At 54.8% G+C, this 27,641-nt stretch overlaps 1 protein-coding gene and 1 long non-coding RNA gene across 8 annotated transcripts in view; one reads left to right on the top strand and one right to left on the bottom strand.

The window, feature by feature from the left end:
* LOC129628822 (uncharacterized) overlaps positions 1-8,820 on the bottom strand; it is a 119,751-nt gene extending 110,931 nt beyond the window's left edge. The window contains exons 1-3 of the long non-coding RNA XR_008702913.1: positions 6,866-8,820; positions 5,526-5,689; positions 1,592-2,128 (exon numbers count right to left, since the gene is read on the bottom strand). This is a non-coding gene — a long non-coding RNA (uncharacterized LOC129628822). The remainder of the gene's footprint in view (positions 1-1,591; positions 2,129-5,525; positions 5,690-6,865) is intronic.
* On the top strand, positions 1,972-27,622 carry USP2 (ubiquitin specific peptidase 2). Of its 7 annotated transcripts, none has more exons than XM_055548373.1 (13): positions 1,972-2,107; positions 10,280-11,097; positions 23,070-23,120; positions 23,639-23,762; positions 23,915-24,026; positions 24,127-24,237; positions 24,396-24,460; positions 24,654-24,757; positions 24,845-24,925; positions 25,066-25,144; positions 25,329-25,436; positions 25,605-25,725; positions 25,871-27,622. In XM_055548373.1, exons 2-13 carry the CDS (start codon positions 10,321-10,323, stop codon positions 25,956-25,958), a joined length of 1,821 nt encoding a protein of 606 aa, XP_055404348.1. In that variant the 5' UTR covers positions 1,972-2,107; positions 10,280-10,320; the 3' UTR covers positions 25,959-27,622. The 7 variants fall into 7 exon arrangements, with proteins under 7 accessions (XP_055404348.1, XP_055404349.1, XP_055404347.1 ...); XM_055548374.1 differs by lacking the exon at positions 1,972-2,107 and adding an exon at positions 4,119-4,230; XM_055548372.1 differs by lacking the exon at positions 1,972-2,107 and adding an exon at positions 9,149-9,615.
* The last annotated feature ends 19 nt before the right edge of the window (positions 27,623-27,641 follow it).

The following is a 27,641-nucleotide window of genomic DNA, read 5'->3' as shown; positions in this document are numbered from 1 at the left end:
GTCAAGAAACAATTGCTCAGTTAAGTCATAGTAAACAATAGTTTAATAAAAAGAGTCCTAGTTCTTCCTCAAGGGATATACATAAGAATCTGATGTCAATCTTTTCGTTCAGCTGGATCTAAGGTCCTCACCAAGGTGGGGAATGATAACTATCTGCTGAGACCCTAGACAGGTCTGAATCTAGGGAACGATGCTGACCTTTTCCAACACTCTGAAGTCAGTCAACTAAAGCTCTCTGTTAAAAAGCAGAGACATCACTTTGCCGACAAATTCCGTCTAGTCAAAGCTATGGTTTTTCCAGTAGTCATGTATGGATGTGAGAGTTAGACTATAAAGAAAGCTGAGCACCGAAGAATTGATGCTTTTGAACTGTGGTGTTGGAGAAGGCTCTTGAGTCCCTTGGACTGCAAGGAGATCCAACCAGTCAATCCTAAAGGAAATCAGTCCTGACTATCCATTGGAAGGAGTGATGCTGAAGCTGGAACTCCAATACTCTGTCCACCTGATGCGAAGAACTGACTCATTGGAAAAGAGCCTGATGCTGGGAAAGACTGAAGGCAGGAGGAGAAGGGGACAACAGAGGATGAGATGGTTGGTTGGCATCACGGACTCAATGGACATGAGTTTGAACAAGATCCAGGAGCTGGTGAATGACAGGGAAGCCTGGTGTGCTGCAGTCCATGGGGTCGAAAAGAGTCAGTGACTGAGGGACTGAACCAAACTGAAGGCTCTTTGTTAACCTTTGATCCAATTCTATGTGGAATTCTGCTTAAGCCCCTTCATGAATATGCATACACTGCTCAATCCCTCATGAATATGCATATGCCCTTAGCTTAAAACTTCCCCAATTTTGCTGTTCAGGGAGACACTGCTTGGGGAAAGATCCCATCTACTCTCCTTACTTGCTGCAAGCAATAAATTCTTCCTTCTCCCGATCTTTTGACTTGGTTGTGTCTTTTGGCTTGAGACCCACCAAAAGGGGAACCCGGTTTGAGGGTAACAATAGGAAACAAAAGAGCTGAGATCTGGAAGATATTTGTCTTGCACAAGAGGGACACAGCTCTCACCACTCCTGGAGCAGAGGTAAGAATGAATTCAGCTATGTTTGTAGGCAGAACTTTAAGGATTTCCCTCCTGATTGCCTCTAGTTCCTCAGGGAAAGAGAAGACAAGGAGGGACTTGGGAGAGTGGTAATGGACAAATGCCAGCTGTAGAGAATAAGAGAAGCAGCTAAGGACACTTGAAAGGACTGATGGTCCAGGTGAAATTGAAAACCTTGGACTTGCCTTGGCACCAATCTACCTGGCCATGTGGTTTTCTTCACGGTGGAGGAAAGGGAGGAAAGTTATATACAAAGAATGGAAGTGACAAAAAATCAAGTTTCCTTTGGCTTTTTCTTGAAAGACAGAAAGAGAATCTCTTCTACTGACCCAGTGCCACCGTTTACCCACTTCAGAAAACACCACCAGTCACTCGTCTCATGTTAGTAAAATAAGCAGAGAGTGTCTTAAAGAGTAGAGAAGAAGGGAAGAGGCAGAAGAACTGGCCCTCTCCCAGTCGGGTGGGAAGGAACTGGAACATTAAGCCTTACCTAAAAACTGAAAGCTGATATGTATGCCCTGGGGTTCAACGCTGAGCCTTCTCCCCGTGACCCTTCCTCTTTCCCAATACCTTCCAGCTGTCCCGTCGTGTCATATTCAGGTCCACTTCAGGTGCTCCAACCACCCGCTCCAAGTTCGTGTGCCTTTTCTCCACGTGGTTCTCTGTATATGTCGGTCACCTGGGAGATCCTGGTCGGGCGGGGCTCTGGTGACGTCACAATAGGAACAAGCCAATCGCCGTGACGCGTCTCGCTGACGCGAGACGCGAGGTGTGGCTTTGCCGGCCCCCGGCGCAATGAGGCGGCGGCCCGCTGGGTGGCGCCGATTTCCCGGGGAGGTCCTTTCTGGGCCCCCGGCGGAGGTGGGGTAGAGGCGGACAAGAGCCGAGGCCAGGGAGCCCTCTGCGTCAGCGGCTGTTTACTGCGCCGCTCCAGTACCAGCCGGGACTCATCCGTAGCTCCATGCTTGTGCCCGGCTCGACTCATCCATCCTCGGAGAATAGGCAGGTACGTGCCACCTGTCGGAAACTGGGGAAGTGGGGATACGGAGGGCAGTGCCGCTTGAGGCTCTGAAAGTGAGGTGTCAACGACCGCCTGGGCAAAATGGGTACTAGGAATGTAGGGCAAGTGCCAGCTGCGCTGAGGATCTCCAGCTGTGGGTGCCAGTTGTGTGTGTAAGCCGACAGCTCAGGGTGCCAGGGAGAGCCATCTGTGTGCTGATCAGCGTGTTCTAAGGAAACGCTGCTTGGGCAGAACCGTATCTCCGAGTCCTGTGTGGGATGTGGCGGAGAGTGATGCCTGGACCCTGACAAACCCCTCCCCACGTGTGCGTGGCAGCTTTCTTACTCCCTCCTCTCAAAGCTCCTGGGGGCTTGTCTCTGGTCAGTTTGCCAAAGGGGGTGGGGGGGGGGGGCGGGGGAGGGTAGTAGTTAAGTGGAAGAGGGGTAGATTTTCCACCAATCCCAAACCAGAAAGAGGCATCTTTGAAATTCTCACCAATCCCAAACCAGAATTAGGCACGCGATGCTCCAAGGCAAGTAACTTATACTCAACAGCCTAAGGAAGTCCTGGCCAACCCATTCTGGCTGTCCTCTAAGGAGGAGCATCTACTTCCTGACCTGGCCGCTCTTATAATGGGACTGAGCTGGAAATCCTGCCCATGCTCATCTCCCCAGGCACAGGCAGGAAAAGGTCCCCAGAGTCTGACATGTACAGTGGAGGAAAGGAGAGCTGGTTGGGCTGGGGTTGGAGCAGCCACCATTCCTTTGATGCTGTAGATGATGCCAGACTGGAGTCGGAATGAGGACTGGAATGAGGGCTGGGGACGAGGGCGTCCTCTGAAGTGCATCATCAGGACCTGAGCTGAGTCAGTAGTCTCTGCTGAGACAGGGTGGAGGCACCATCCCGGGTACTCCCAGTCCCCAGGGAGAGCCATCGAGAAACAGGAGAAACAGACTGGGAGCTGACAAGAGCACCAAGGTCCGAGAGATTAAGAATCCTGCACCTTCCTCCTGTGACCCTGCCCAGCCAGCCTGGCTCTGTAGGCTCGGGATCCTGAACACTCCTCCAGGTAGAGTGGAACCACTCCAGAGCAGCCAGGCTTGCTCCTGGTAGCCTGGGGGAAGCTACACTTGCTATACTTTTCTAGGTAGAGAAGGAAAGAGCCCAAGTGAGCCTGGCCCTCCTCTGACGGGTGGACTGCACATCTGGGAATTGGGCAAGCCTCATTTGCCTTGCCAGTTATGGGACACAGATCAGCTCGGAAAACCATGGCAGTTTTCTGACATGAGAACAGGGCACTCCCACGGGCTGGCCTGGAGGAATCTTTTCTCCCTAGCAAGGTTCACCTGACAAATGCTACCACTAATTATAAGTGGAAGTATTCGATATAGTAGTAGTGATCATTTATTGAACTCTTACTGTGTGCCAGGAAATTAACAAGCATTATTTAATCCTCACCTCCATGAGGTATATCATTATTATTACTCCTGTTTTAAGACTAAATAAGGTTTGGACCGCTTAAATGACTGCTTAAATGTCTCCGAGGCAATAAAAAGGAAAGACTTGGAATACAAGCCCAAGCCTAGAAGTCCCTTACAAAAGAGTTTGAACTGGAAACCTGAGAGAGGTCCCTTCTGCCTCTCCCTGCTTCTGTGTCCTTGAGCAAGCTGCTGTCTGCCTCCAGGTCTCTTCCATCTCAAAGCTAAAGGTGGACTGGGGCTTCTTCTTCTTCTCTAGTTCTGTGACTGACACCTCCTTCTCCGTATTTTTGCCTAATTCCACCCCCATCCCTCTACCCTCTTTCCAGTTCTGCTTCCCCTTGAAGCCCCCTTCTGTTCCATTTCAAAATGCTCCCTGCAAACAGTCTCCTAGGATCTCCTTGCCTGGCACCCACCTCGAGAGGGAGGGCCTGCTGCTGCCCCTTTAATTCTCCCTGGGCTCAGAATGCCAGCGAGTGGAGCTAGCCATCTCCATGAGGTCAGATAAGATACTATATATATCGAGTCAGTAACCTGAGCCCCGGATTACCCAGCCCAAGTCAGACTCCTGCTTCTGGCCTTGCCACTGCACTCCCTGCCCTGCCGGGGAAGGAGAAGCCCCCAGATCCTGCCCAGTGTCCCCGGACACAGGTCAGTAACTGTCCCTTTGGTATCCGAACTTCACAGGGCCGTTGTCCAGAGGGCCCTGGACTGTCTGTTTGAGGGATCCCTGTCTGTTTGGGGGAGCATGTGAGAGGCCACCCCACCAGGCCTGGGAGGTGCTATGGGCAAGACCCAAGGGCAGGACCAAGGGCTGGGAGGCCAGGAGGAGGAAACTGAAGCCCTGGAGGAGAGGGAAGGAGCCTGGGGTTCTCCCCTGGGGTGGGGTTCCAGGAGAGTGCCTGGGACAGTCGTGGATAGAAAATAGAATTTAAGAATTCCAATATTGCCTGGGGGCCCCATATCTTTGCCTTTTCTTGGAGGTATAGAGATGCCCACCCCCTCCCAACCCAAATGAAGGAGAACTCTGAAGAGACACTGCCTTAAGCCCACCCACCTCTTCTCCTCCAGGTGGAATTCTGGTTTTAATCTCCAATCTCTTATCTTACCTCTTTTGCCCTGTCCCAGTCCCCTTGAGTAACTGAGAGGGACCCAATCCCTTTGATGACCCCTGGCCAAGGCATATCAGGCACTAAACTGGTGGGTCAGAGGGTGCCAGCCCGAGAGGTAGAGCCGCTAGCGACAGGCAGAGGCTCCTGAGCATCTGAGAGCAGTAAACAGAACTCCTGAACTGTGAGAGCACAAATATCCCCCACCCCAACCTCCCCCTCCACCTACATATTCCACTCCTGCCAGGACATCCCTCGACCTAGGGGATGACGCTTGTGTCTAGGCAATGTCCCAGCAGCTGGGCTTGTGGGTGGGAAAGTGTAGATGGAGACAGGGCCCCTCTGTCAGCCCACTTTACCCTTCAAGGTCAGCCGTCTCAGTGCCTCATTCCAATGTTGTTAGCAAGCAGCTTTGGGAAGCTCTGAGGTCACCCCTGTGACAGTTCCCAAGCACCTGTGGGACTGGCTGGGATTCCCTACTCACCTGCCTCGGACACAGATAGGAGGAAAGGAACTGAACCCCGCTGAGGTATATGTCTGAAGCCCAGCTAGGGGCTTTCTATCCAGGCAGTGGCAAGGCCACAGAAGCTGGCGTGCCTTCACCCCCGACAGGAGAGCGGATCTGGGCAGAGGGGGGCCGTGAAGGCTACTGGGATATTGGCCATCACCCATCCCATACCCTGGGGGCCAAGAGTGCCTGGCATTCCTGGGGAGCAAGTCCCTCCCCTGGCTGGGCAGGTTAGGGAGCCCTTCACGTGAGCAGCAGGAAATGACAGTGGCTGACCTAATGGGCTGGTGGCCCCAGGAAGATAGGGTTCATTTTAAGCCCTGACTCACCTAGTCTGGGTACCCTGGGGAGTGGGCCAAGCTGCCGCAAGGGAGGAGGCGGGGGACATGCAGGAGCTTGGCATCACGGGTGAAATGGAGGCCTCCTGGACCATCTCTTGGCAGATCAGCATTGTTCCGGGGCTCAGGTTGCGCCTGGCTTCGCTTTCGTTTGCCTGCAGTGGAAACTCGAAGGGCAGCTCCTTTGGGAGTCTGTACCCGCCACGCTGTTTTGCCTAGACGGTGGACCCCCTAGAGGTGGACACCTGGACCCCCTCACCCCATGCTGCAGGACCCCCACCCCGTGCCAGCTCAGGAAAAGGCCAGGGAAGAGAGAAGGGGGCGACGGGTTGGCTTCAAGGTAGGCATTAGCAGACAGAGCCCAGGTAGGTCCCAGTCCTAGTGTGACCCTGGGGGATCCACACCACCTCTCCAAACCCTAGTGTCCTCATCTGCACATGGGCATAATAATAGCACCTGTTGCTTAGGGCAGTCATGAGGATTAAGTGAGTGATTAATATGCAGTGTCCCAGAAGTCTTAGTGCTGATTTAAGCTTTAATAACTTCAGGAATATGAATGCTAAATGCTTCACTTGACTGTTTCACTATTTAAATATCTTGTCAATTTGAATGAAAGTATTTTGAATTTCAATTTAACGTTTAAAAAAATTAAACCTTCAAATGACGTCTGTAAGCCAGGGCATTGGGAAGGCTGTCTCAGTGTTGGACTTTGGGCTGCTGAAAAATGACAAGCTGCCTAAGAAGTACCCAGTGGGATGCCTGGTCCAGGGGTGCTCTGTACCTGCTGGCGGGGCGATGGCCAACTGGTTACCTCGTCCTTTCAGGAGGAGAAGTGCCTCCACACCTCCCAAGAAGAAAAACTGAGTAAAGCAAGAGGGAAGCAAGGGAAGCCTGGCAGAAAAGGGAAGAGCCAAGGGCCCTGGTGAGCCTGCACGGACAAGGAGGCTGGCAGAAAGGCTGCCCCACTGTCCGAGGTGGCGGGCACCTGGGGAGGTGCTGCCTGGAACCGCATGCCTGTACTTGCCAGCTCTGGGTAAACAGTGAAAGGAGTCGGGCAGCAGGGGCCCCACGCTGGGCAGGGAGGGGCACGGGGGATCACAGCCAATCGGCTGGCCTCCCACTGCCCCATGAAAGGGCCATTCAGTTCAGGCCGTTCCTTTGGCAACGAGGAGACTCGCAGCCATGTGAGTGCCCGTCCTGTCCCTGTCTTGTGCAGCAGAGCTATAGCCAGGGCCCCAGCCTGCTCTCCCGGCCAGGGTGCCTCCTACAGCCTCCAGGGACAAGCCAACGCCAGGTAACTCAAGGGACACCAACCCAAGCCGTCTGCTCACCTGCAAGGTGCTGGCACTGTCCTCAAGAGCGAAACTAGGGGTTGGGGGAGGAGACAGGCATGCTCCAGGCCTCAGCCGCAGTGGGGACCCTCTCCCCAGACAGAGGAACTCTGTGCCAGATGCCAGCACTGACAAGACAGCTTCCAGGGGGCTGTTAGTGGTAGGGAGGCCTGTCAGTTGTCTGGCAGATTGAAGCAGACAGGAGAGCAGTGTTTAGGAGCCCTCCCATGAGTGGTGCGGCTCCACTCCCGACCCCGATCCTGCCCAGGGCGACCTGTGGGCCATCCCAGGGCCATCTGTCCCTGTCCGCTGTACCTGTCTGGCCCCAGCACTTCTGTGTCAGCAGGGCCAGGAGAGGTCGCAAGCTTGGGGCGCTGCCTGCAGAATACCAATTCCCCCAAGCTTGAGTGTGGGGGGAGGGGTAGAGAGACCCGTGGGGAGGAGGCAGGAGTTCAGGCCCTTGTGGGGGTGGGGGGCATATCTGATTGGCTGCTCAGTGTCCCAGAGCCCAGCTCCTGGGACGTGGAGTCTCTGTGACTTTGAATTATTGATGGAGCTCTCCAAAGTGAAATAGAGCAGGACTGGTCCCACGCCCCACCACCCCGAGCCTCTGCCCGTCTCCACCCCTGGCCTCCTCAGCCTTCATCCTCTTCCTCCCCTGGACCCCAGGAAGCTAAGCAGATGGGAGGGAAGCTTGTGGTTCCCCCAGCCCTGCACCAGGCCCTCCTCCTGTTCTCTTTTCCTAGAAAGGGGTGAAAGTTGTGCTGGCTGTGGGAACACGGCTGGCTGAGGGAGCCCCCAGCCAGGCCAGGCGGGAATAACGGTGGATGGTCATTTATAGGCCAGGCCTTTCTGACATCGCCCTGGACTGAAAATGGCCGGAGGTCTCTGGCAGAGCCTGGAAGTTCTGGCCTGGGGCCTATATGAAAAGTGCCACCTGCTCACCTCCCACCTCTGCAACCTATCCCATACCTTACATGGACTGAGTATCTAGAGCTCTCTGCCAGGCACTCAGCACTTGGGGCTTGGCACCAGGTCCCCTCTGCCCTAATGAGCTGGGCTACGGCCTAGGGCAGGCTGTAGGCTGCCTAAGCCACTGACTGCCAAACAGCTAGATTCTGCCCACGACCCACTCATCTCACTAGGAGCTGCAGGGAGAACCCCGATGCCCGGGGCTGCGGTCAGAGGCCGGCCCGGCCAGGAGACAGTCAGCCCCGACATTATTATAGGCCTACAAAGGGAGGAGCTGGGCTGCCTGGCAGGGCTGGGAGAGGGGATAATAACCACTGTCTTTGTTGAGAGCTTTCACATGTTATTATCTCATTTATTCCTCGCAACAACCCTGTGAGGTAGGAATCATAATGATGATTACTATACTGATTTTGCAGCTGAGGAAATTGGGGCTCAGAGAGATTCAATGACTAGGGCAGAAACACCCAGCTAGTCAGCCACAGGGCAAGACTCCTCTGAGAGTCCTGGATGGCTCTGCAGCCCCACCACCCCAGGAGCCCCCAAGAGCCCCTATTGACTCTCAAGGAAAATGAGAGATCTTACCTACTCCTCCTTTGCCCTCCAGCTCCATTAGAGATAAAGCCTGCAGGTTTACGTGATGGAGGGACTCTGGCTCGCCACGTGAGCCTAAATTTGATGGGGGTGGTGAGTTGAGGTAAAGTGGGAAGGGCACTGGGCTGGAAATCTGAGAGACATGGACACAAGTCCTCGCTCTGCTAGCATGTGGCCCTGGGCGAGTCAGTGGCACTTTTCCACTTGTACAATGGAGAACATAAGATGGATGACCCTTCATCGAGTGGACACTCTCATATGCCCTGGGGGGTGGGGGTGGTGGATGTCCTAAACCAGTCTTAATTGGCTAGAGCATGCACTTGGACACAGCTGACTCCAAGTTCCTGAAAAACAGCTTGGGCAAACCTCTTACTGTTTAGTCTGAGTAACAGTTGGAGGATGTTGCTACAAGTCCTTTGTAGCAACAATTAAAGCGAGCTTGACGGTGCGGGTGGGTGACAGGTGCAGTGCATCTAACTGATGATCACCCTTTTTTCAGCAGAGGGGAAGTCTGGGCTAGATTCCCAAATCTGATGTCCCCATGGTGAGACCTGGCTCTAGCTGTTTCACATCGGTCACTTTGGTGTCCTCTATGTAAAGCGTGGTCGTGGCTGTCCACTCCCTAGGCCCACGGGAAGGTTCAATTGGATGATGTATGTGGAAATGTCCCCTTTCACTTGTGGTAAAATATATATGATGTGAAACTTTAAAAAAAAAAAAAAGTCGACCCATTCGGGCTTTGAAAACTTCTCAATTCAGAGGTTCTGTGTTCCTTCAGCAGATCCACCCCAGCTGCAAGGACTGCGGGTGGAGAGAAGAGCGCTGCCTGCAGTGCAGGATCTTAGCCTCTAGGGGGCCCCCTTTGCACAAGTCATTATCACCATCGGTTTGCTGTGGGTACTAATAGGGAAGCCCTGGGAGGCCACAGGGCCCTAACTCCACTTAAAACTGAAGGCTTAGGTCAATGCAGAGGGTGCACTCTACCACATGAGGATCCCCCACCGCAGCAGGTGGACATGTCCAGGGAAGCACTCTGGGATTGGGTCTGGAGACTGAAATCAAGCGTTCTTCTCAGCCACTCATCACCACCACCACCCACACCTAAGCCCCTTTCCTCCTCTCATGGGCCTCTTGTTCCTCATCAGGGATCTGGCTAAATGATCCTCAGGTCATGCTGTCTAAACAGTGTAAGATTCCCAAAAGATTGCTCCCAAAGAGGGGAGCAGTCTGAACTCTTGGAATGTCCAGCAGTTTTTAATCTAGGAGGTGAGGGCGGTGGCATCCCTCATGTCGGGGGTGCCCGCAGAAAGAAGCCAAGGAGAGGAAGCAGATGGGATTTGGGTTGGAATACTACTGGCGGCTTTTTTGTTTTTGTTTATTCAGCTGCACCGGGTGTTAGTTGGGGCACATGAGATCCCAGACCAGAGATGGAACCCAGGGCCCTTGTATTGGGAGTGCGGAGTCCTAGCCACTGCACCACCAGGGAAGTCCCTGGAGTACTATTTGTTGCTTGAAGGACTGCAGAAGTGGAGCAGACCCTGCTCTCAGGCTGGGGGCCTTGAGGGGAGCGTCCAGTCAAGTAGTGGAGACTGATCGCCCATGTGGTTTATGAAAGCCTGCTCGGCTCTGGGGCTCTCACTGAGGTGTGAATGCCTGGGTGCGTGGAGACCTGCATGCTGGTGCGCACACATATGCAGAGGTGTGTCCCAATGGTGGGCCAGTGGCTTTCCTGGAAACAGACAAGTGTGGCCCCTGGTTGAGGTCAAGCCACTGGGGGATGGACAGCAGGCACAGTGGGAGCAGCCTGACCCCCCACAGGGCCTTCTGACAACTGCTTTCCTTGTCTTTCAGCCCATGAGGCTCCCAGTCCCCACCGAGTGCCGCCCTGAAGGATGTCCCAGCTCTCCTCCACTCTGAAGCGCTACACAGAATCGGCCCGTTATACAGATGCGCCTTTCACCAAATCAAGCTATGGCACCTACACTCCCTCTTCCTACGGAACCAACCTGGCTGCCTCCTTCCTGGAGAAGGAGAAGTTTGGTTTCAAGCCCAGCCCCCCCACCAGCTATCTCACCCGTCCCCGTACCTACGGCCCCCCCTCCATCCTGGACTATGACCGAGGCCGCCCCCTGCTGAGACCTGACGTCATCGGGGGTGGTAAGCGGGCCGAGAGCCAGACTCGGGGCACCGAGCGGCCTTCAGGGAGTGGACTCAGCGGGGGCAGTGGATTCCCTTATGGAGTGACCACCAGCTCCGTCAGCTACCTGCCTGTCAGTGCCCGCGACCAGGGGGTGACCCTGACCCAGAAGAAGTCAAACAGTCAATCAGACCTGGCCCGGGATTTCTCCAGCCTTCGGACCTCGGATAGCTACCGGCTGGACTCTGGGAACCTGGGCCGCAGCCCCATGCTGGCCCGCACACGCAAGGAGCTGTGCGCCCTGCAGGGCCTGTACCAGGCAGCCAGCCGCTCCGAGTACCTGGCCGACTACCTGGAGAACTATGGGTGCAAGGCCAGCGCACCTCAGGTGCCCACCCCGAGCCCTCCCTCACGAGCCCCCGAAGTCCTCAGCCCCACCTACCGACCCAGTGGCCGTTACAGTCTGTGGGAGAAGGGCAAGGGCCAGACCCTTGTGTCCAGCCGCTCCAGCTCCCCAGGGCGAGACACCATGGTGAGTTTGCCCCTTGGGGACCTGGTGATGGGCTGGGAAGGAAGCCACTGATGAGGAAAGGGCTTCCACCTTGACCGAGGATCGCAGGCAGAGGTTTTCCTTCCCAGGCCTCACAGTGGCTGTTCCTATAGCCCCGGTGGGGACGAACCAGGGAAGTCATCTAAGCACACCTGGCGCCCTCGTGGCTTGATGTCTTTGCTCAGAGGCTCTCCCACTCTCCCCAGGAAATGCACTTCACGACCCATGCACTCGACGATGGTCCTGCACTGCTCTTGGAAATGCCCAGCTACCCTCACATACACTGCGACTCTTACCCTCTGCTTTCCCACCCAACATGCCTGGGGCCCCTGCAGGCCCTGCCCCATCCTGGACTGCATGCTGAGACCCCCAGACCACCAGTGTGCCCTGTGGTAAGAGAGGCCCCCCGGCCCTGACTGCATCTCTTCTCCTGCTCAGGCTTTTACCTCTCAGTCCAGAGACATGGCTTAATGTTGGGACGTAAGACATCAGAAGAGGATCTTTCCTCTGATGGATGCTGTCTGGCTCCGGACCAGGGGTCTAGACAGGAGTAGTTCTCATGGGTCTTTGGAGAAAATGGTGCAGAACTTCTTGTCTAGGGCTTTAGATGATCCAGTCTCTTTCTACTCCTATGTGCCTGAGTTCAAATAAGGGAAGAGGCTCTGCTGGAGACTTGAGTGAGGGCTGGCATGACCCGCCCACATCTGATCCCTGACACACCTCTCCTGGGGCACTGACTACAATTCTTCCTTTTGTGTAGTCATCAGTTTACCCATTAGGTGGTGAGCTTTCAGAGGATGAGAAAGACATCAAGATCCCTCAGTATGTACCTCGCTCAGTGTAGAATTCAGCTGACCTGCGTATCACATGGATGGTTGAATGGATGGATGGATGGGGGAGTGAAGAGATGTATGGGGGAATGAATGGGTAGATGGGGGAGTGAGCGGGTAGATGGATGGATGGATATGAGTGGGTCTTCAGAAGGACAGGCAAACAGATGGGCAGAACTGGGTGTTATGTCCTCTTCATTACTTTATGTACCCTTCTACTCTTAGGACACGTGGCTTTTAGAAACAATAGCTGTGCCATAGCAAGAAATGCTGTTTAGGGGACTTGTCCAGAAAAACGGAACAGGGGTACAGGATAGGGGTGGCGCTTTGGGACACAGATCTTGAAGCTTGTCAAAACTAAAGGGCCTGAGAGGACAACTTGATAGCATTGCTTAGAGAGTCTCAGCCTTGCTGGACCCCCTGTGAAGTGCCATGGGAGATGCAAAGGCTGGTGCCCCCCAGAACATTCGGACCCTGAGAAGGCAGTGCTGGCTGCGTTGGAGGGCTAGAGTGGACAAGAATGGCAAACAACAGAGCTGGCCTCAGAGAGAGACATGCTCTCGGGGGACACATACTTGGGTTGATGCGTGATTGGCTGGAACAGGTCTGGTGTTGCTCATCTCAGGGGCCGTCAATCAGAAAGCGGCTCTCAATGGAGGGGCCTGGGTGTTAGAGGCCTCTGAGGGGCTCCCTCCCTTTGTTCAGAAGGACTCTTTATGGGGCTTACTCCCTTTGTTTATGGAGCTTAGTGTTCCTAAAAAGTGGGGTCTGCAGACTGACTACTTCAGAATCATCTGTGCGCTGAACTGTCTGGGGGCCCCATCCAGACCCCCTGGAGGCAAACTCTCTAGGGATATAGGGCCTGAGACTCCTGCCCTTTTTCACAAGCTTTTCAGATAATCTTCAAGCACACTGAGGTGTGAAAACCTCCCCTCCACAGACTAAACTACAGAGCCGTTCTCAGCCCCAATCCCCTAAGAGCAGGGCCGCCTCCTTCCCACACAGGCAGATCCCAAACCTCCCTGGAGTCTCCACAGCGGACACCCTGGCCCCAGCCTCCTCCCTCAGGGCCAGCCTGAGGGGAGTTTTGCAAGAGGACCTCAGAGGAGTGGGCAGGTTGACCCAGGGCAAACTCAGCCACTGTAACATCCCTTTTTCCCTGTCCAGAAACAACCCACAACACACAGGAGTAACCAGCAGCCCTACAACTGAGCTAGTGTTTCACTCTGAGCTCTTCCTCAAGAAAAAGGTCGTCTGAGTTTTTCTGTAACAGAAAAACCCAAACGAATTTCCTGGTCAGCTCAATACTGCCAACTGGGAAAGACCTCTCTTGGCTCAGTGGGGTAAGACCTTGATTTAATCTCACTCCTCTCCCCTCACCACCCTCACCCTCGCTTCTGGTGCTGATCACATCTTGCTGGGGTGAGAACCACCCTGTTTGTGGGGCCTGGACCACTTCTTTCTAGAACCAGGTCCAGTTTCTTTTCCAGCCTCCATCAACGGCTCTTCCCATCTCATTCATTCATTTTATGGTGTTCAGCTTACTAGCAGCGTAACCTTAGAGAAATGTGTGAACTTCTGAACCTGTTTGCTCTGTAAAACGAGAGCAATCATAGTTCCCGCTTCAGAGATCGTTGTGTGGAATCAAAGGTTGTGGTGTGAAAGGGCTTGACACTTAGTAGGTGCTTGATCAACATCAGTCCTCCTTTCTGCCTTCCAGGTGCTTGGGGTTTGGGGGGCGGGGGAGCAGAAGAGGTGTGAGCTGTGGTCCCTGCCCTCAGGGAAGCTTGGGGAAGTAAGTTCTAAAAATAGTTGCACCGGAGGCCGCCCTAGGTGTTTTTTTAGTGTCATAGGTGATGGGAAAGGGAGAAGGTCATCCGAGGCTGGATGAACATTTTGCCTCTTTAACCTTGGATACCTCTCATCTGAACTGTTGCCTCACTCATAAAAGGGAATGGTCATGCCTGCCCTGCCCACCTCCCAGGGATGTCATGAGGTTCAAAGCAAATCATGGATGCAGGGGAATCTGTAACCAGTAAAATGCAATGGGAGAGCTGCCTTAAACTCAAGGGGGAAAAGGTGCTGCTGGAAAAGAAGGGGCCTTTGGCAGCTGACTGGAGTGGGGGGAGGGGACCACCACTGGGAGGAACAAAGGTGAGAGTGCATCCTAGGGCAGGGCCCTGGGTGAGATCTGACTCCTCTGAGGCAGCCCTGGCCCTGGGCTCTCTGGGCAGCTGACCTGAACTACAGGTCAAAAGAAGCAGGACCAATGGGGGAACAGAACAGATCTAACCAGACTCAATCCTCCTGTTAATAGTAACAGCCCACATGAACTTGGAATATCACAGACTCAGCTGAGCTGAGTGAAGAACTGGTGGAGGGGGACAAGAATTCTGAACACCCCCCGTCCATGGCTGGCTTGCTTAAGCACCAAGATGCCAGTCCACGGAGTGTGCACTGTCAGCCTAGGGCAGTGAGGGTGCCCTAGACCCCCCTTCAGACAGATTGCAGAGGAGTTGTATGTTGGTTCAGAACTGGTTTGTTTAAAAAAATAAATAAAATAAAATAAAAAACCCTTCACTACCCACAGTGGGGGCTTCAAGCCAGACCAGGTGGGTTGGCCCTGCAGAGAGCCAGGGGTCCAAGCCCCCAACTTGGTCACATCCCCCCTCCACTCTACTTCTCTTGTTCCCCTGGGCCTATGGAAGGACAAGCTGTTCCCACTGAGCCCTGCCAGGGCTGCGCTTTAACCCCTACAATCCATGCTAATCCTCAGCTCCACCCACTCCAGCTGCTCTCTCCCCTGAGCCCTGGCAGTGCTGCCTGCCAGCTTCAGCCCTGCGCTCACCCTTCCCAGGGCACCCTCTCCTCTCCCTGAGAAGAGCTGGGAGCTGGCCCAGAGCCCTCCAGAGCACAAGTCACGGGCTGGGCACCTGCTACTCAGATGCGGAGCCCGGCCCAGCCTCTTGCCCTCACACGGCCCCCACACCCTTGCCCTCTGCCCTGGGACCTGTTGCTAGGAGCAGTCGGCCTGGGCACCTGGACTACCTAGATCCTATTTGCCCCTGGGGGGGCTGCTGACTCATCTCACAAAGCCTCGGGTTCCAGCTGTTCAGTGACAGGGAGATTATATAAGATGAGGTCATGTGATTTTCCTCTTGGGTGGGACTTTGGACTTGACTGCTGTCAAGCGGTGAGGGGAAGGGAGGAGTTTTAGTCTGAAGTGGAGGACAGCGGCGGCTGTCCTAGGACTCCTGGGTGAGAAGTGTGACCTTTCCCTCTGTCCCCGACCTTCTCACTGTTTACTCGGCCACAGTGAACTGCATCTCTGCTGTCCCGTTTGTCCAGCTTGGCAGCCTGAGACCCTGGGGCTTGTCCTCACCCACACGGCCACCTGGAGGAGGGCAAACTTCCTGAGGGCCCGAAGCTGTGCTCATGGCCTAGGAAGGTCACACAGAGGGGTCCCATGGCAGGACTGATCCTAGCTGCTGAGAAAGAAAGGGCAGTCGTTTTGTAGTTTGTGGTCAGAATCAGCAAGATGCTAATGTCTCCAGGCCTTGAAGACCGGCTGTGGGCTGCGACCTGGCTGGTGGCCTTGGAGCCACCTTACCCAGGCTCATTTTCTCAATCAGTGCCCAGCACCATGCTCCCTGCTTCCTCCTCCACCCCCACTCTGGGATGGATGTCTCTGTGAGTGAGTTCAAGTGGCATGGGGGTGGGCTCAGCAAGGCAGGAGTTAATCCAAGCCTGGCAAAATGTTCCCTGCCCGTGGGAGAGCCGCTCCACTGACCATCCTGCTGCAGAAATGAACATCATGTTCAGGGCCCAGAGCTGCACACGTGGTTCCCTGCACCCTCTCACCTCAATGGAGACGTGAAACTGGCGCCCCACACAGAGACATAAACGAGAGAGGGAAGTGTGTGGGCCTCTGGAATCCAGCTGGTCCAGACCAGACTGCCCAGAGGCTCCAAGGAACACAGAGCTTTAGGCCTCCTGGGGTCTGAGTGATGCAGGAAGGAGGAGCCTCCCAGGGACCTCGGTCCAGCGGGCTGGCCCTCCCTCCCCAAGGGCACTGGAGGGCTGAGAGCCGAACCCCTAACGAGGACCCTGAGCCCCCACCAGTTCAATCAGGCCGCCAGTCTGTCCCATCTTGCGTGGGTAATTGCAGGTGCGTGCAGGAGCAGGGTTTAAGCTGTGTTTCTAAACCTGGGACTGGGCTGCCCACTAACAGCTGAGAAAGCAAGATATTTGCAGTCTTGTCTTCACACAACTAAACCTGACTTTAACTCCATCCGTGCCAGGGGGGATTTGAGGGGAGAAAATACCGCCAGGGGAGGCAGGCCAAGCACGGGGTCTGAGAAATGGCAGTCTTGGGCTCCAGCAAGGAGTTCTGCTCAGATTAGCTCAGTGTGTTTGAGGCAAAAAGTCACAGAGCCAGAGCCAGATTCAGATCCCCAAAGACTGTCTGCTTTGCCCATGCCACTTCAGGAAATGGCACTGAGGAGAAAGGGTCTCTCGGGGTCTTGGTTAGTTGAGAAATGACCACAGTTCTTCATGGCCGTGTCCAGCAGCTATCACACCTGCCTGACGAGACTGGACCCCATTTGAATTCTTTCCAACCAGACTTCTCAAAGGGCACCCATGAAGAGCCTTCTCCAGCTGGGCCTCCCTGCTCCCAGAAATGCCCCTGACCTCCTACATCCCAGGAAAGAGGGCGAGAGCAGGCTGGCAGAATGCCATGATGTCCCCAGGGTAGCTGGCCGACGTCATGGGGAAACAGGCCAAACGCTCCAGTGGGTGGCCTCCTGACAGCACTTCCTGCAAATCACTTACTCAACACGCAAACCCAGACTGACCCCACCCTCCGAGGCTCAATGGGCCTTCCAGCACTGCCTGGTCTGGCCCCCTTTTGTGATGAGCTCAACACCTCTATTAAGCACCCACTAAGAGAACTCACAGTCCTGCCCTTGAGGTATCAGTTTGATGGTACAATCAACACACAAGCTCAGACCATTTACAGAAGTCTTAGAAACATGTATGGAGAAGGCAATGGCACCCCACTCCAGTACTCTTGCCTGGAAAATCCCATGGATGGAGGAGCCTGGAAGGCTGCAGTCCATGGGGTCGCTGAGGGTCAGACACGACTGAGCGACTTCCCTTTCACTTTTCACTTTCATGCATTGGAGAAGGAAATGGTAACCCACTCCAGTGTTCTTGCCTGGAGAATCCCAGGGACGGTGGAGCCTGGTGGGCTGCCGTCTATGGGGTCGCACAGAGTCGGACACGACTGAAGTGACTTAGCAGCAGCAGTAGAAACGTATAAGACAAAGATAAACATACTAAGACAAATTGGTAAGGTGGAAACAATGCTAGAAAACTGAGAGTAGGCAGTAATGGAATGTTTAGAACTTGGAGTACATTAGAAAAAAGGCTTTGTGGAAAACATGAGTTTTGAGCAGAATTTACAAGGAGATAATTGACAGAGAACAGGAAGGGCATTCCAGAATCTCCTGGTAGTTGTTACTAGCATGGGTTTTACTGTAGGACCCATCTGGGTTCAAAGCCCTACACTGCCATGTACCAGCTTTGCAGTCCTGGCAAGTTGTTTGACCTCTCAGGGCTTAAGATCCTTCATTTAGAAAACAGAGGTAATAGTTACTGCGTCACTGTCACTGAGTTGTTATGCAAGTTAACTGGCATAATGTATATAAAGCGCTCAGCAGTGCCTGGCATTTAGTAAGTACTTCACTGGTGACAGTTTTGTTAAAGGAGAGAAGGCATGTGCTAAAGCAGGTTGATTGGCAGCGGGGATTAGAGAAGAGTGAGGGTGGTGACCATGGTGCTATCCAGCCTATGGACCACGGCCTCACAGACAAGTCTACCTAAGGCTTCGGGACTGGCTGGAAGAGTCAGGTATGTCAGGGCAGGGGAGTGATGTGATGAAATGCAAGCCTTGCTGCAGACAGTGTGGGACTGGCTCAGAGGAGTGTGGTTAGGAAGAAGGAAGCATGGAGGGAAAGGTTGTTGCATCTTGTCCAGGGCCCAGCTTTGATCCCAGCAAGGACAGTGACTGGAGATCTGCTCTTCTAATGTCACTTACCATCTAGGAAGATGCCCTGAAGCCCCTGCCTCCTGCCCACTCCTCCCACCACCGAGGTGGGAACACGGGGGCGACCGTCTGTGCTCCTCTCTCAACAGCACAAAAGGGCTGTTCTGTGGGAGGCCTGGGGTACAGCCATACATGTGTCCTGGACACATTCCCCATGTGGCTGTGGTTGTGTGTGCAGTGCGCGTGTACATGTGGGGATGAGCAGGCCAAGAGGAACAGAAGGAGGCCACAGATGAGTAACAGCACACACTGCTGCCTCTCAGAGTATTTTTAAATGCTAAAAATACTGGCTAAAAATAGCCGTCAAGCTCCAAACAAGATACTTTCTCCAGGCAGATTCTGTGTGGGTCCCTGATAGGTGAGACGGGTGGAGCAGCAGGAATAAAACCCAGAGACCTCTGATCTCCGACCACTGCTGCCCTTGGGTCAGAGAAGGACACTCCCCCCAACATACCAACTGAGCACCAGTTTCCCCACCTGCTGTGACTTTCTTCCTACCTCCCAAAAACAAATCAAAATCTGAGATTCTCAGAGAGATGGAATTGGGTAATTGGGTAGATTAGGCCAGAAAAAGGTTTCTTCCTGGGGCCAAAAGGGACAGTGACCTGTTGCCATCATGTAAAAAATCTAGGCATTGCCTTTCTTGATAGTGAGCCAAACTAGGACTGGAGGGAGGAGGGGAGCTCGTCCGGAAGCCGCGGAAATCTACCTTTGGGTCCTCTTACCCTCACGGACGGGTGGATATTGGGCTCCAAGAAGGCCTGAGTCGTCCCCTCCCACCCACACGCCCAGAATGTTGTGCAAAAGTTTGCGCGTGGGTGCATTTTTTCCTGAAAAAAATGAGTACAGGGCTTTCATCGGGTTATCAAAATGATCTGCAGCCCTGCAAAAGTTAGGAATCTTTCGCTGCCTTCGGGGAAGCTCACCCGCTGACACTCGGCCTTGGAGACGTGTCCTCTTTGGGCCTCAAAGGCAGTTTCTCCCGAGTCCCAACCCCGAGGTGGTTCCCGGGCTCTGCGCTCCGGTCCTGCCCGCCCGGGTCCGGCCTGCCCCCGGGACTGCAGGTCTCGGTCGAGGGCAGGCCCGCCTGGTCCCGGGGGGGGGGCTGGGGGCAGCCGGGCCGGGGGTGGAACCGCGGGAGGCGCGGGGGCGCGGCCTCACTCCGGTCCGCGTGCCGGGGCCGGGGGGGCGGGGCCGAGTGGGGCGGGGCCGGGCCCTGGCCCCGCCCCGGCGATGACGTCGCGCGGCCCGAGGCGCCGGCGGGGCCCCCAGTCGGCCGAAGCGCGAGAGCCGGCGCCGGGTCGGTTGGCGGCTAGTGCCAGGGAGGTTGAGGTGCGGGAGCGCGCGGTCGGCCCGCCGGAGCGGTTACCGCCGGGCGCCGCGGACGGCGTGCTGTGGCGGCCTCGCTGGCCTGGGCGTCCGGGCCGTGGGACCTCGCGGTACTCGCCCGCGCCCTATTGGCCAACGTTAGGCGAGGGGCCGAGCCCGCCGCCCGCCCCCCAGCATGCGCACCTCGTACACCGTGACCCTGCCCGAGGAGCCCCCCGCCGCCCCCTTTCCCGCCCTCGCCAAGGAGCTGCGGCCGCGCTCCCCTCTCTCCCCTTCCCTGCTGCTCTCCACCTTCGTGGGGCTCCTGCTCAACAAAGCCAAGGTACGCGGGGCCCTTTTCCGGGACCCTCACGCCGAGGGCTGGGGTTCTGCCTCCTTACCGGGGTGCCCCACTCCCGCCCCCTTCCACCGCGCGCCCGCCCGGCCGGGGCACAGATTCTTCCCAGCCCCCTCCCCTCCTTTCCCAGGGTCTCCCGACAAGGAATGCCCCCTCCCCAGGTGATCTCACGCTTACTCGCGGCCCCATCCCCCTTGCTGAGGTCCCTGCCCCCCCACCCCGAGTCCCCCTGCCACCTCCCTCTCCTCAACCCCAGCACCAGGTGGCTCTTGGGCTCGTAATTCCTGGCACCTATCAGGACAGGTGCAGAAAAGCGTAACCTTGACTAGTTCTCGGGGTGTGAGGGAACGGGCAGCTCGCTGGACTCTGCGGGTGTGACTCCTCCAAGGCCAAAAGCCAGCAAGAAAGGCTGGTGGGAAAGGGACCGCCTCCCCGTCACTCATCGCAAAACGCCCTCTCCCAGAGGGTGGGCAGCAGGGGTCCTTTAACCCCGCGAAGGGCAAAGGAGTTGCAGACAGGGAAAGAGGTCAACGTCCCTTCCCTTCCCTCCCCTCCCCAGTTCAGCTTTGTGGGCACTGGATCCCTTCAATAATGTAGCCGCCCCAGAGTGATGCTGGGGCTAAAAGCTGGGCACTGCCCCCTCAGGGAAGGGAGAAGGGGCCAGAGCTTGACAGATCTTATGTAACAGCACAAGCTCCCGTGTTGGCAGTGCGTGCACTGCCCCGTGCCAGGGCCACACCAGGCTCCTTGGCTGCAGCCAGGACTCATGGCTGACCCTCATGGCACAGGTGAAGTAAGCCGGAAAAGCCTTTTCCTGGGGTCTCAAGTGTGAAGACACAAACCTCCATCAGCCTTTCTTCTGTGGCCCATGTTCCCAGATGTTTCCTCCATGTTCACATAGCAGCTGGGCTCTTGCTCCTTCAGTGGGCGGTGAAAGCTGTCTGTTTACTAGCCATGGAGGTGGCACCTGCCTTCTAGAACAATGGCTGCTCCTGAGTTGAATTAGGTCTTCTGATGGCTAATTTTAAGGAAGTTTTTGCCCCGAACTTTTCTCAGCTCTTTGCACTTGAGCTCCAGCAGCCCAGCTGGAGTCATTTCCTTCTCCTGCTGAGAGGCTGGTGTGCAGGGTCTCTCCCAGCTTCTCCAGTTTGGGCCTCTCCCTGTCAGCCCTGAGGTAGGATTGTTTTCCCTGTAAGAAAGGTCACTCCTGGGACATTTTGTTCCCCTCTGGAATGGAAACTGCTGACTTTCCCTGGAGCTCCTGATTTCCTATTCATGGCAGAAGAATATCTGGCTGGGCAGAGAACAGCCCTGCTCTCCCCTCCACTCCCACCCCCTGACTCCTGATACCCATCCGCCTTCTACACAGAGTGCTTGGAAATTGGCAGGCACTTTCAAGCTCAGGAAATTTTAGACAAAGGCACAGCCCCCACCCCCAGAATTAAGAGGGTCCTGGCGAAGAAGCCTTAAAGGAGCCTCCTGCATCTCTCCACCAGCCAGGCCAGACATAGGATTAGATTCTTAAGGATAGTAACCCCGATCGTGACCTGTTCTTCCTGACCTGCCCTCCGCTGGTTCAGAGAGAGAAGCGTCAACACCCCAGGAATGCTTCATTAGAAAGACGCCTCCAGCCTCCCATTGCCGCACCCCCACTGGTGCTGCGTGACTGCTATCTCAGTCGAGGGCCCACTTTGGTGGACAGTTACAGTCACCAGCGGTGGAATGCTTTGCTTCTGTGGTCTGTTTAGACAGATGTTGTCTGAGGCATGAGGGGCAGGTGGGGGAGGGGCGTGGGGTAGAACTGATAAAGCACTGCTGGAAAGAGGTGTTCGAGTGAGTATTCTAGGGGAGGAAGAGCAGGTATGCAGGTGTGGGCAGGCTTTAATATTTAGTTCCAAATGAGCAACACAGACTCAGTGTTTCTGTTGAGCCCCAGGTCTACTTCAAAACGCTGATAAGGTCTTTGTCCAGGGAATTATCTCTGTTGTGGCCCACTGACTGGAACATCAGGGTTTAGATTGTCATACAGGTAAGATTTAAATGTCATGTTTGGGACCATACACCGCTGATCTTCAGTGATGCTTGTACCCCACCTGCTGCCAATAGGCTTTTCTTTCTAGCTGCAGGTGGACAGCAGGTCCACCTGCTGGTTTAGGTATTTCCCTCCCTTCCTGTGAGTGTTAGACCTGATAACTGGCAAGAAGGGATCGTCTTTCTTGTGGGGGATCAGCAGGGCAATTCCTGAGAAAAGCCCTCCCTCAGCCTGCCTCTCCCCACCCCACCCCCTTATGCTGACAACCTCATGGGCTTTGAGCTGCTGACAGCACACGGCATGAGTAATTTTAGCTGAGTTATTTCAGGCTCCTGTTCTGATCAGGGTTGAGCTGGCCCCACGCATGCCCCAGCCAGTGTTGCTCCAGAGTTGCCTGCTCCCGGGTCCCCTCCCCAAGAAAGAGGGTAGCAGGCACATCTGTATGCTGATGCTTTAACCCTTTGAGCCGAAAGGTTATCTGACTTCTTGGAGGTTGGACCAGGATTAGCCAAGGGACCTGGACAAACAATGCTCAGAGTCCTGTTCACTCTCCCACCCCCTCACCAGCCTCCACAAGAAGTACAGGAGCAAGAGTAGCACCTTCAGCCAGGTGCTGACCTCCGCTTGGCCGCAAGCTGCCATCAGAAGGATTCCCAGCCAGTGGCTGATCAGGATGTTGAAACCTGAACCAGGCAGGGAGGATTCTCCCAGGCTCTAAACAGCCCTCAGGAGCTGAGCTCAGCTGGAAGGAATTCCACCTGTCTCTGGCAATTCAGAATGGCAAGCCGACTGGAGTTTTTCCCCAGCTGAAGATCTAAACTCAGTTTAGATGTTTTGTCATTGAACTTTTCAAGACCTCCATGAAGCGCTCATTATGACAGCTGCTTTAGATATCAGACATCTCAGAGTACAAATGTAGGTCATTTGAGAGAGAGCCTGGATTTGGGACCTGAAATTTGTCAGAATCAGGTATATGAATTCCTAGTCTCTGGCGTCTAATCTCCAGTCTCCAATATGGCAGAGAATGAAAAGTATTAACGTAAAAGATGGGGGGTAATTACATGTCAATTAAAGAAAGCAAAACCACATAAGTCAAGAAAAAAAAGCAAAATCTTGAAGAATGTTTTTGTCGTGTGTTGAAAATGACAGGCATTCCATACCCGCTTTCCTACAATGTAAGTAGATTAAAGTTAAAGAGAGGATCATGTGTACGGCCTGAGGCTAGTGGCTACAACTGGCAGAACGTTGCAGAGAGAACCTAATGTAGGCCAGGCCTCTTCCTTCAGCCTGAATATGCCTCATGTTTTTTGCTTACAGAATTCTAAGAGCGCCCAGGGTCTGGCTGGTCTTCGAAACCTTGGGAACACGGTGAGTTCTCCCCAGCCCACTTCTTTCCTGAGGTGGGACTCAGTCCCATCTCAACTGGGACTATCTAACCAGATGATCCTGGCTGCAGCTAACTCCCTACCCCCTAGGCCAGTTGGTACCTGCCCTTCCTGGCTGATGTTTTACAGAGTTGCTGGGCTCTGCCTCACCCCCACCCCAGCAGGAAGCACTGCTAAAGGGGAGTTGCCCTTTTAACTGATACCTTAGTCACTTTCCTGGATCCTTCTCCCCCAGGACATCCATCACTTCCCACCCACTCTGTCCAGCTGCCCGACACTCTTTTGTACACCTCTAGTAAATAACCAGTTACTTCACCCGTGCCAGCAGTGGGGATTTGCCTCACTTCAACACTGTGACTTACAGAAAGAGGAACTTGAGGCTATGGGAGGCTTGAGGCTCACTTGTAGGCCAGGTGTACCAGAGGGCTCTGAGTGTTAGGTAAGTAGACATGCCAGCCAGGGGTCTTTGTTCCGCTGCTGATGTCCAGTGGTCTCCCGCAGTGCTTCATGAACTCCATCCTACAGTGCCTGAGCAACACACGGGAGCTGAGAGACTACTGCCTGCAGCGGCTCTACCTGCGGGACCTCAGCCACAGCAGCCGTGCTCACACGGCCCTCATGGAAGGTGAGGGCCCGGCCCTGCACACTTGTCCACTTTTTTACATGCTTCTCTCCCATTTCTCTTCCTCTGGCTTCTTTTTGTTGGGACTCTATAGAATAGAGAAAATGGCTCAGCTATCCTCCACGCCCCCCTCTACCCTTTTCTTCTTCCTATAGAGTTTGCAAAACTAATCCAGACCATATGGACCTCATCCCCCAATGACGTGGTGAGCCCCTCTGAGTTCAAAACCCAGATCCAGAGATACGCACCGCGCTTCGTCGGCTATAAGTAAGGGCCTTGGGGACGTGTCCCTCCCCAGAGTGGGTGGCGGCAGTAGCAGATTCGAGGGACCAGAGGTGTCACTTAACTCCCTTTTCTTCACGTTCAGTCAGCAGGATGCTCAGGAGTTTCTTCGCTTCCTTCTGGATGGGCTGCACAATGAGGTGAACCGGGTCACAGCGAGGCCCAAGTCCAACACTGAAAACCTCGACCATCTGCCGTAAGTAGGAGGAGAGGGCTGGGGCCCGAACTATGGGAACTTCTTTGGGGATAATGATTTCAGAAGAATTTTGGATATTAAGGATTTAGATGGCTAGGCCTTTACACTTATCATGGTTTGAGCTCTGACCCAATTGCCTTCCTCTCTCTGGGTCCTAGTGATGATGAGAAAGGGCGCCAGATGTGGAGAAAGTATCTAGAACGGGAAGACAGTCGGATCGGGGGTAAGTGCAGGCAAGAGGAGCGGGCATGGGTTGCCTGCCTTCCCTGTTAACTGCTTGGCCTGAGCAGAGCATGAGAAGCCCATCCTCTCAGGACCCCTCTGGCTTCCCAGTGCCCAGCCCCCAGGGGACTGAGGTGGGAGCAGTGAGAAAGGACCCGTGGCCTTTAGGCGTTGCGTGTCCATCTCTTCCCCAGATCTCTTTGTTGGGCAGCTGAAGAGCTCCCTGACGTGCACTGATTGTGGCTACTGTTCTACGGTCTTTGATCCCTTCTGGGACCTCTCTCTGCCCATTACTAAGGTAGGCACCCCTGTTGCCCCAGTTGTGAAACTCTTGCTCTTACCCTTTCACTTTGTTGACCTCTGACCCCTCCCTTCTCTCTCCCAGCGAGGTTATCCTGAGGTGACGTTAATGGACTGCATGAGGCTCTTCACCAAAGAGGACGTGCTTGATGGCGATGAAAAGCCGGTACGTCACCCTCTGTGGCAGTGAGGGTGCGTCTCCCAGAGTCCTCTTGGGAGCGGACCAGCCTCGGAATTGCCGCACTTGGCCTTGGCCTTGGCCTCACCCATGAGTCCTTCCCAGCTCTGTCCTGTTATGTCTTTCAGACGTGCTGTCGCTGCCGAGCCAGAAAACGGTGTATAAAGAAGTTCTCCATCCAGAGGTTCCCAAAGATCTTGGTGCTCCGTATCCTTCAAATGGTCAGGGCAGGGGCTGACATTAGAGAGTGACTGGGGGCTGGGTGAGAGGGCCAGCAGGGTAGGACAAGAAAACTCGCTGGGCTCTCCCCTCCTCTGCTTCCTGAGACGTGTAGTCGCCCTCAGGGGCTGTCTCCTGTTCTGACTCTGTCCTTGACTGACACCAACACCAGATCTGAAGCGGTTCTCAGAATCCAGGATACGAACCAGCAAGCTCACAGCATTTGTGAATTTCCCACTAAGAGACCTGGACTTGAGGGAATTTGCCTCAGAAAACACCAGTAAGCGTTTCTGAGCTGGAGTCTGAGCTGCAGATGGGAGGCCCCAAGGTGGCGGGAAGCGGCTGAGGAGAGAGAGGTGGAAGCTGGGAGGAGACGCAGGACTGGGGGGGCAGAAGGGGAGGAGGTAAGGGACACCTTGGGGCTTGACACCTCAGGCTTCCTCTTCAGACCACGCTGTTTACAACCTGTACGCCGTGTCCAATCACTCCGGAACCACCATGGGCGGCCATTACACAGCCTACTGCCGGAGCCCGGTGACAGGCGAGTGGCACACGTTCAACGACTCCAGGTGAGCCGGGCCTCGGGCGGGGCTCCCAGCCGTCAGACACCCGTCCCTCACCCAGGAGCCGTCAGAGACGGGCCCTCATGCTGCCCCGGCTGCGCGTCCCGGGCCCCCCAGGCCGTCAGGCTGACTTGTCCTGCTCTGTCCGCAGCGTCTCCCCCATGTCCTCCAGCCAAGTGCGTACCAGCGACGCCTACCTGCTCTTCTACGAGTTGGCCAGTCCGCCCTCCCGCATGTAGCAACGAGGAGCTACATCCCATCCTCCCTTCCCCGTGGTGGCCCCACAACCTAAGTTTTTTTAAAAAGACCAAAAAAAGGCAAAAAAAAGTCCTGACAAATAAGAGGAAAATAAAGGAAAGTGAAGCTGCAGAGCAGGAGTTGCTGCAGCCTGGCCGGAGCCGGGAGTGGGGAGCCCGGTGCCCCAGAGCCCCGCCTGGTAGGGAAGATTGGCAGGACGCAGACCGAGCCAGCACGGTGCCCTCGGCTTCTCATGTCTGCATTTGTAAGCGCGTGGTTCTTTTCCCGTGTGTGATAAACCGCAGCCCTCGGTGGGGAGAAGATACTTGTCCACGGGCCCACTGGCCTCGGCCCGGCCCCGGCCTCCCGAGAACACAGCGCCCTCTGGAGCCTGCTGGGAGGATCGCCGCCTGGAACGCCGCCCGTCTTTACCTGGACCCCGCTTCACCATTCCAGGAGCAAGAAAAACACCCATGAGCCAAGAGCCCTCTTAAGGCTGCTAACTCCAGGGGGACAGATGAGGGGACGTCTTTGAAAAAAGCTGTTTTTGATTTTTAAAAGCCCAACTTTTTTTTTTTAATTATCGTAACTAAAGTTTTCAGACTGGAGATGCTCTCTTTCACACCTCGTCACAGCTGGTATGTTGTGCTGGTCTTTTTTTTTTTTTTTAATTCTACAAGTACAACTTTTCTAGTGCTAGCCCCCAGTGGTGCTAGGTGGGAGTTGGCCAGGCCCAAGCACAGCCACAGTAGACCTGGGATCTGACAGGTTTTTTGTTTTTTTTTTTAATGTTTTGGATGGAATCTAGTTGCCTCCAAGAATTGTGCCTTATAGTGTTTGGGGACCAGGGGGTAACTGCCCCTCCCTGAAATATCCCTCAGCCTCTTCCCTTTTCCCCAGTGCCATGTCCAGAGCTGCCAGGGAGCTCGGGGTCACACCCACAGCCCCTGGCTCGTTTCGCACTGCAGTGAAGTGAAGAGAGTAGGTAAAAGGAAATTCTTCTGATAGTGTATCAAGTTCTTCCCGCCAGCTTCCTCTAACCCAGCCCTGGTCTACTCCCCAGCTGTTGGAAGGATAGCACGAGCCCCTGACCCTTGAGCTTCTCTCACCTTTAATTTATTCCCCCTTAACTTGCTCCTTCTCCCCAGCCTCCCTGCCCCACCCCCCTTCTCAGAGCCTCCTGACATAGGCCCTTTGGACCGAGTTTCTCAGGGATGCCCATGCCACCCCCAGCTCCCCTTGGCATCAGTCTGCAGTTCAGCCTGGGAGCTGGAGCCTGGGTGTCTGGGGACATCTTGCCTCAGTTGTGTGGTTCTTCCCCATGGGCTTGATTTTGCTCTTAAGTTGTCGGGCAAAACTCTGTGTTGTCCCAGAGAGAAAAGCTGTTCAGCACCAAGGCCCAGAGCTCTGTGTGTGGTGCACTCTGCACACCCACACAGCTGGGCCCTGCCTGTGCCCCTCGAGGGCAGAACTCTCCAGTGCTTCCAGGAGGCAGCAGAATAAGACACCCTGAGTCTAACTGGCCTGACACCCTTCTCTAGGGAAGACCTGTGAACCTGAGCCAAAGGGCTGGTGTATACACTTGTTTACCGTGTAAGCAAGAGTAGATGAATGTGTGATGTACAGTGGAACCTTGTACAGAATAAATCATAGCTTTGAGAAATAAGCTGATAAGTGATGGACTT

Source organism: Bubalus kerabau, chromosome 15 (assembly GCF_029407905.1).
Source record: "Bubalus kerabau isolate K-KA32 ecotype Philippines breed swamp buffalo chromosome 15, PCC_UOA_SB_1v2, whole genome shotgun sequence".
NCBI lineage: Eukaryota > Metazoa > Chordata > Mammalia > Artiodactyla > Bovidae > Bubalus > Bubalus kerabau.
Note: the sequence above shows the minus strand (reverse complement) of the source record. Positions and strands in the feature narration are given on the sequence as shown.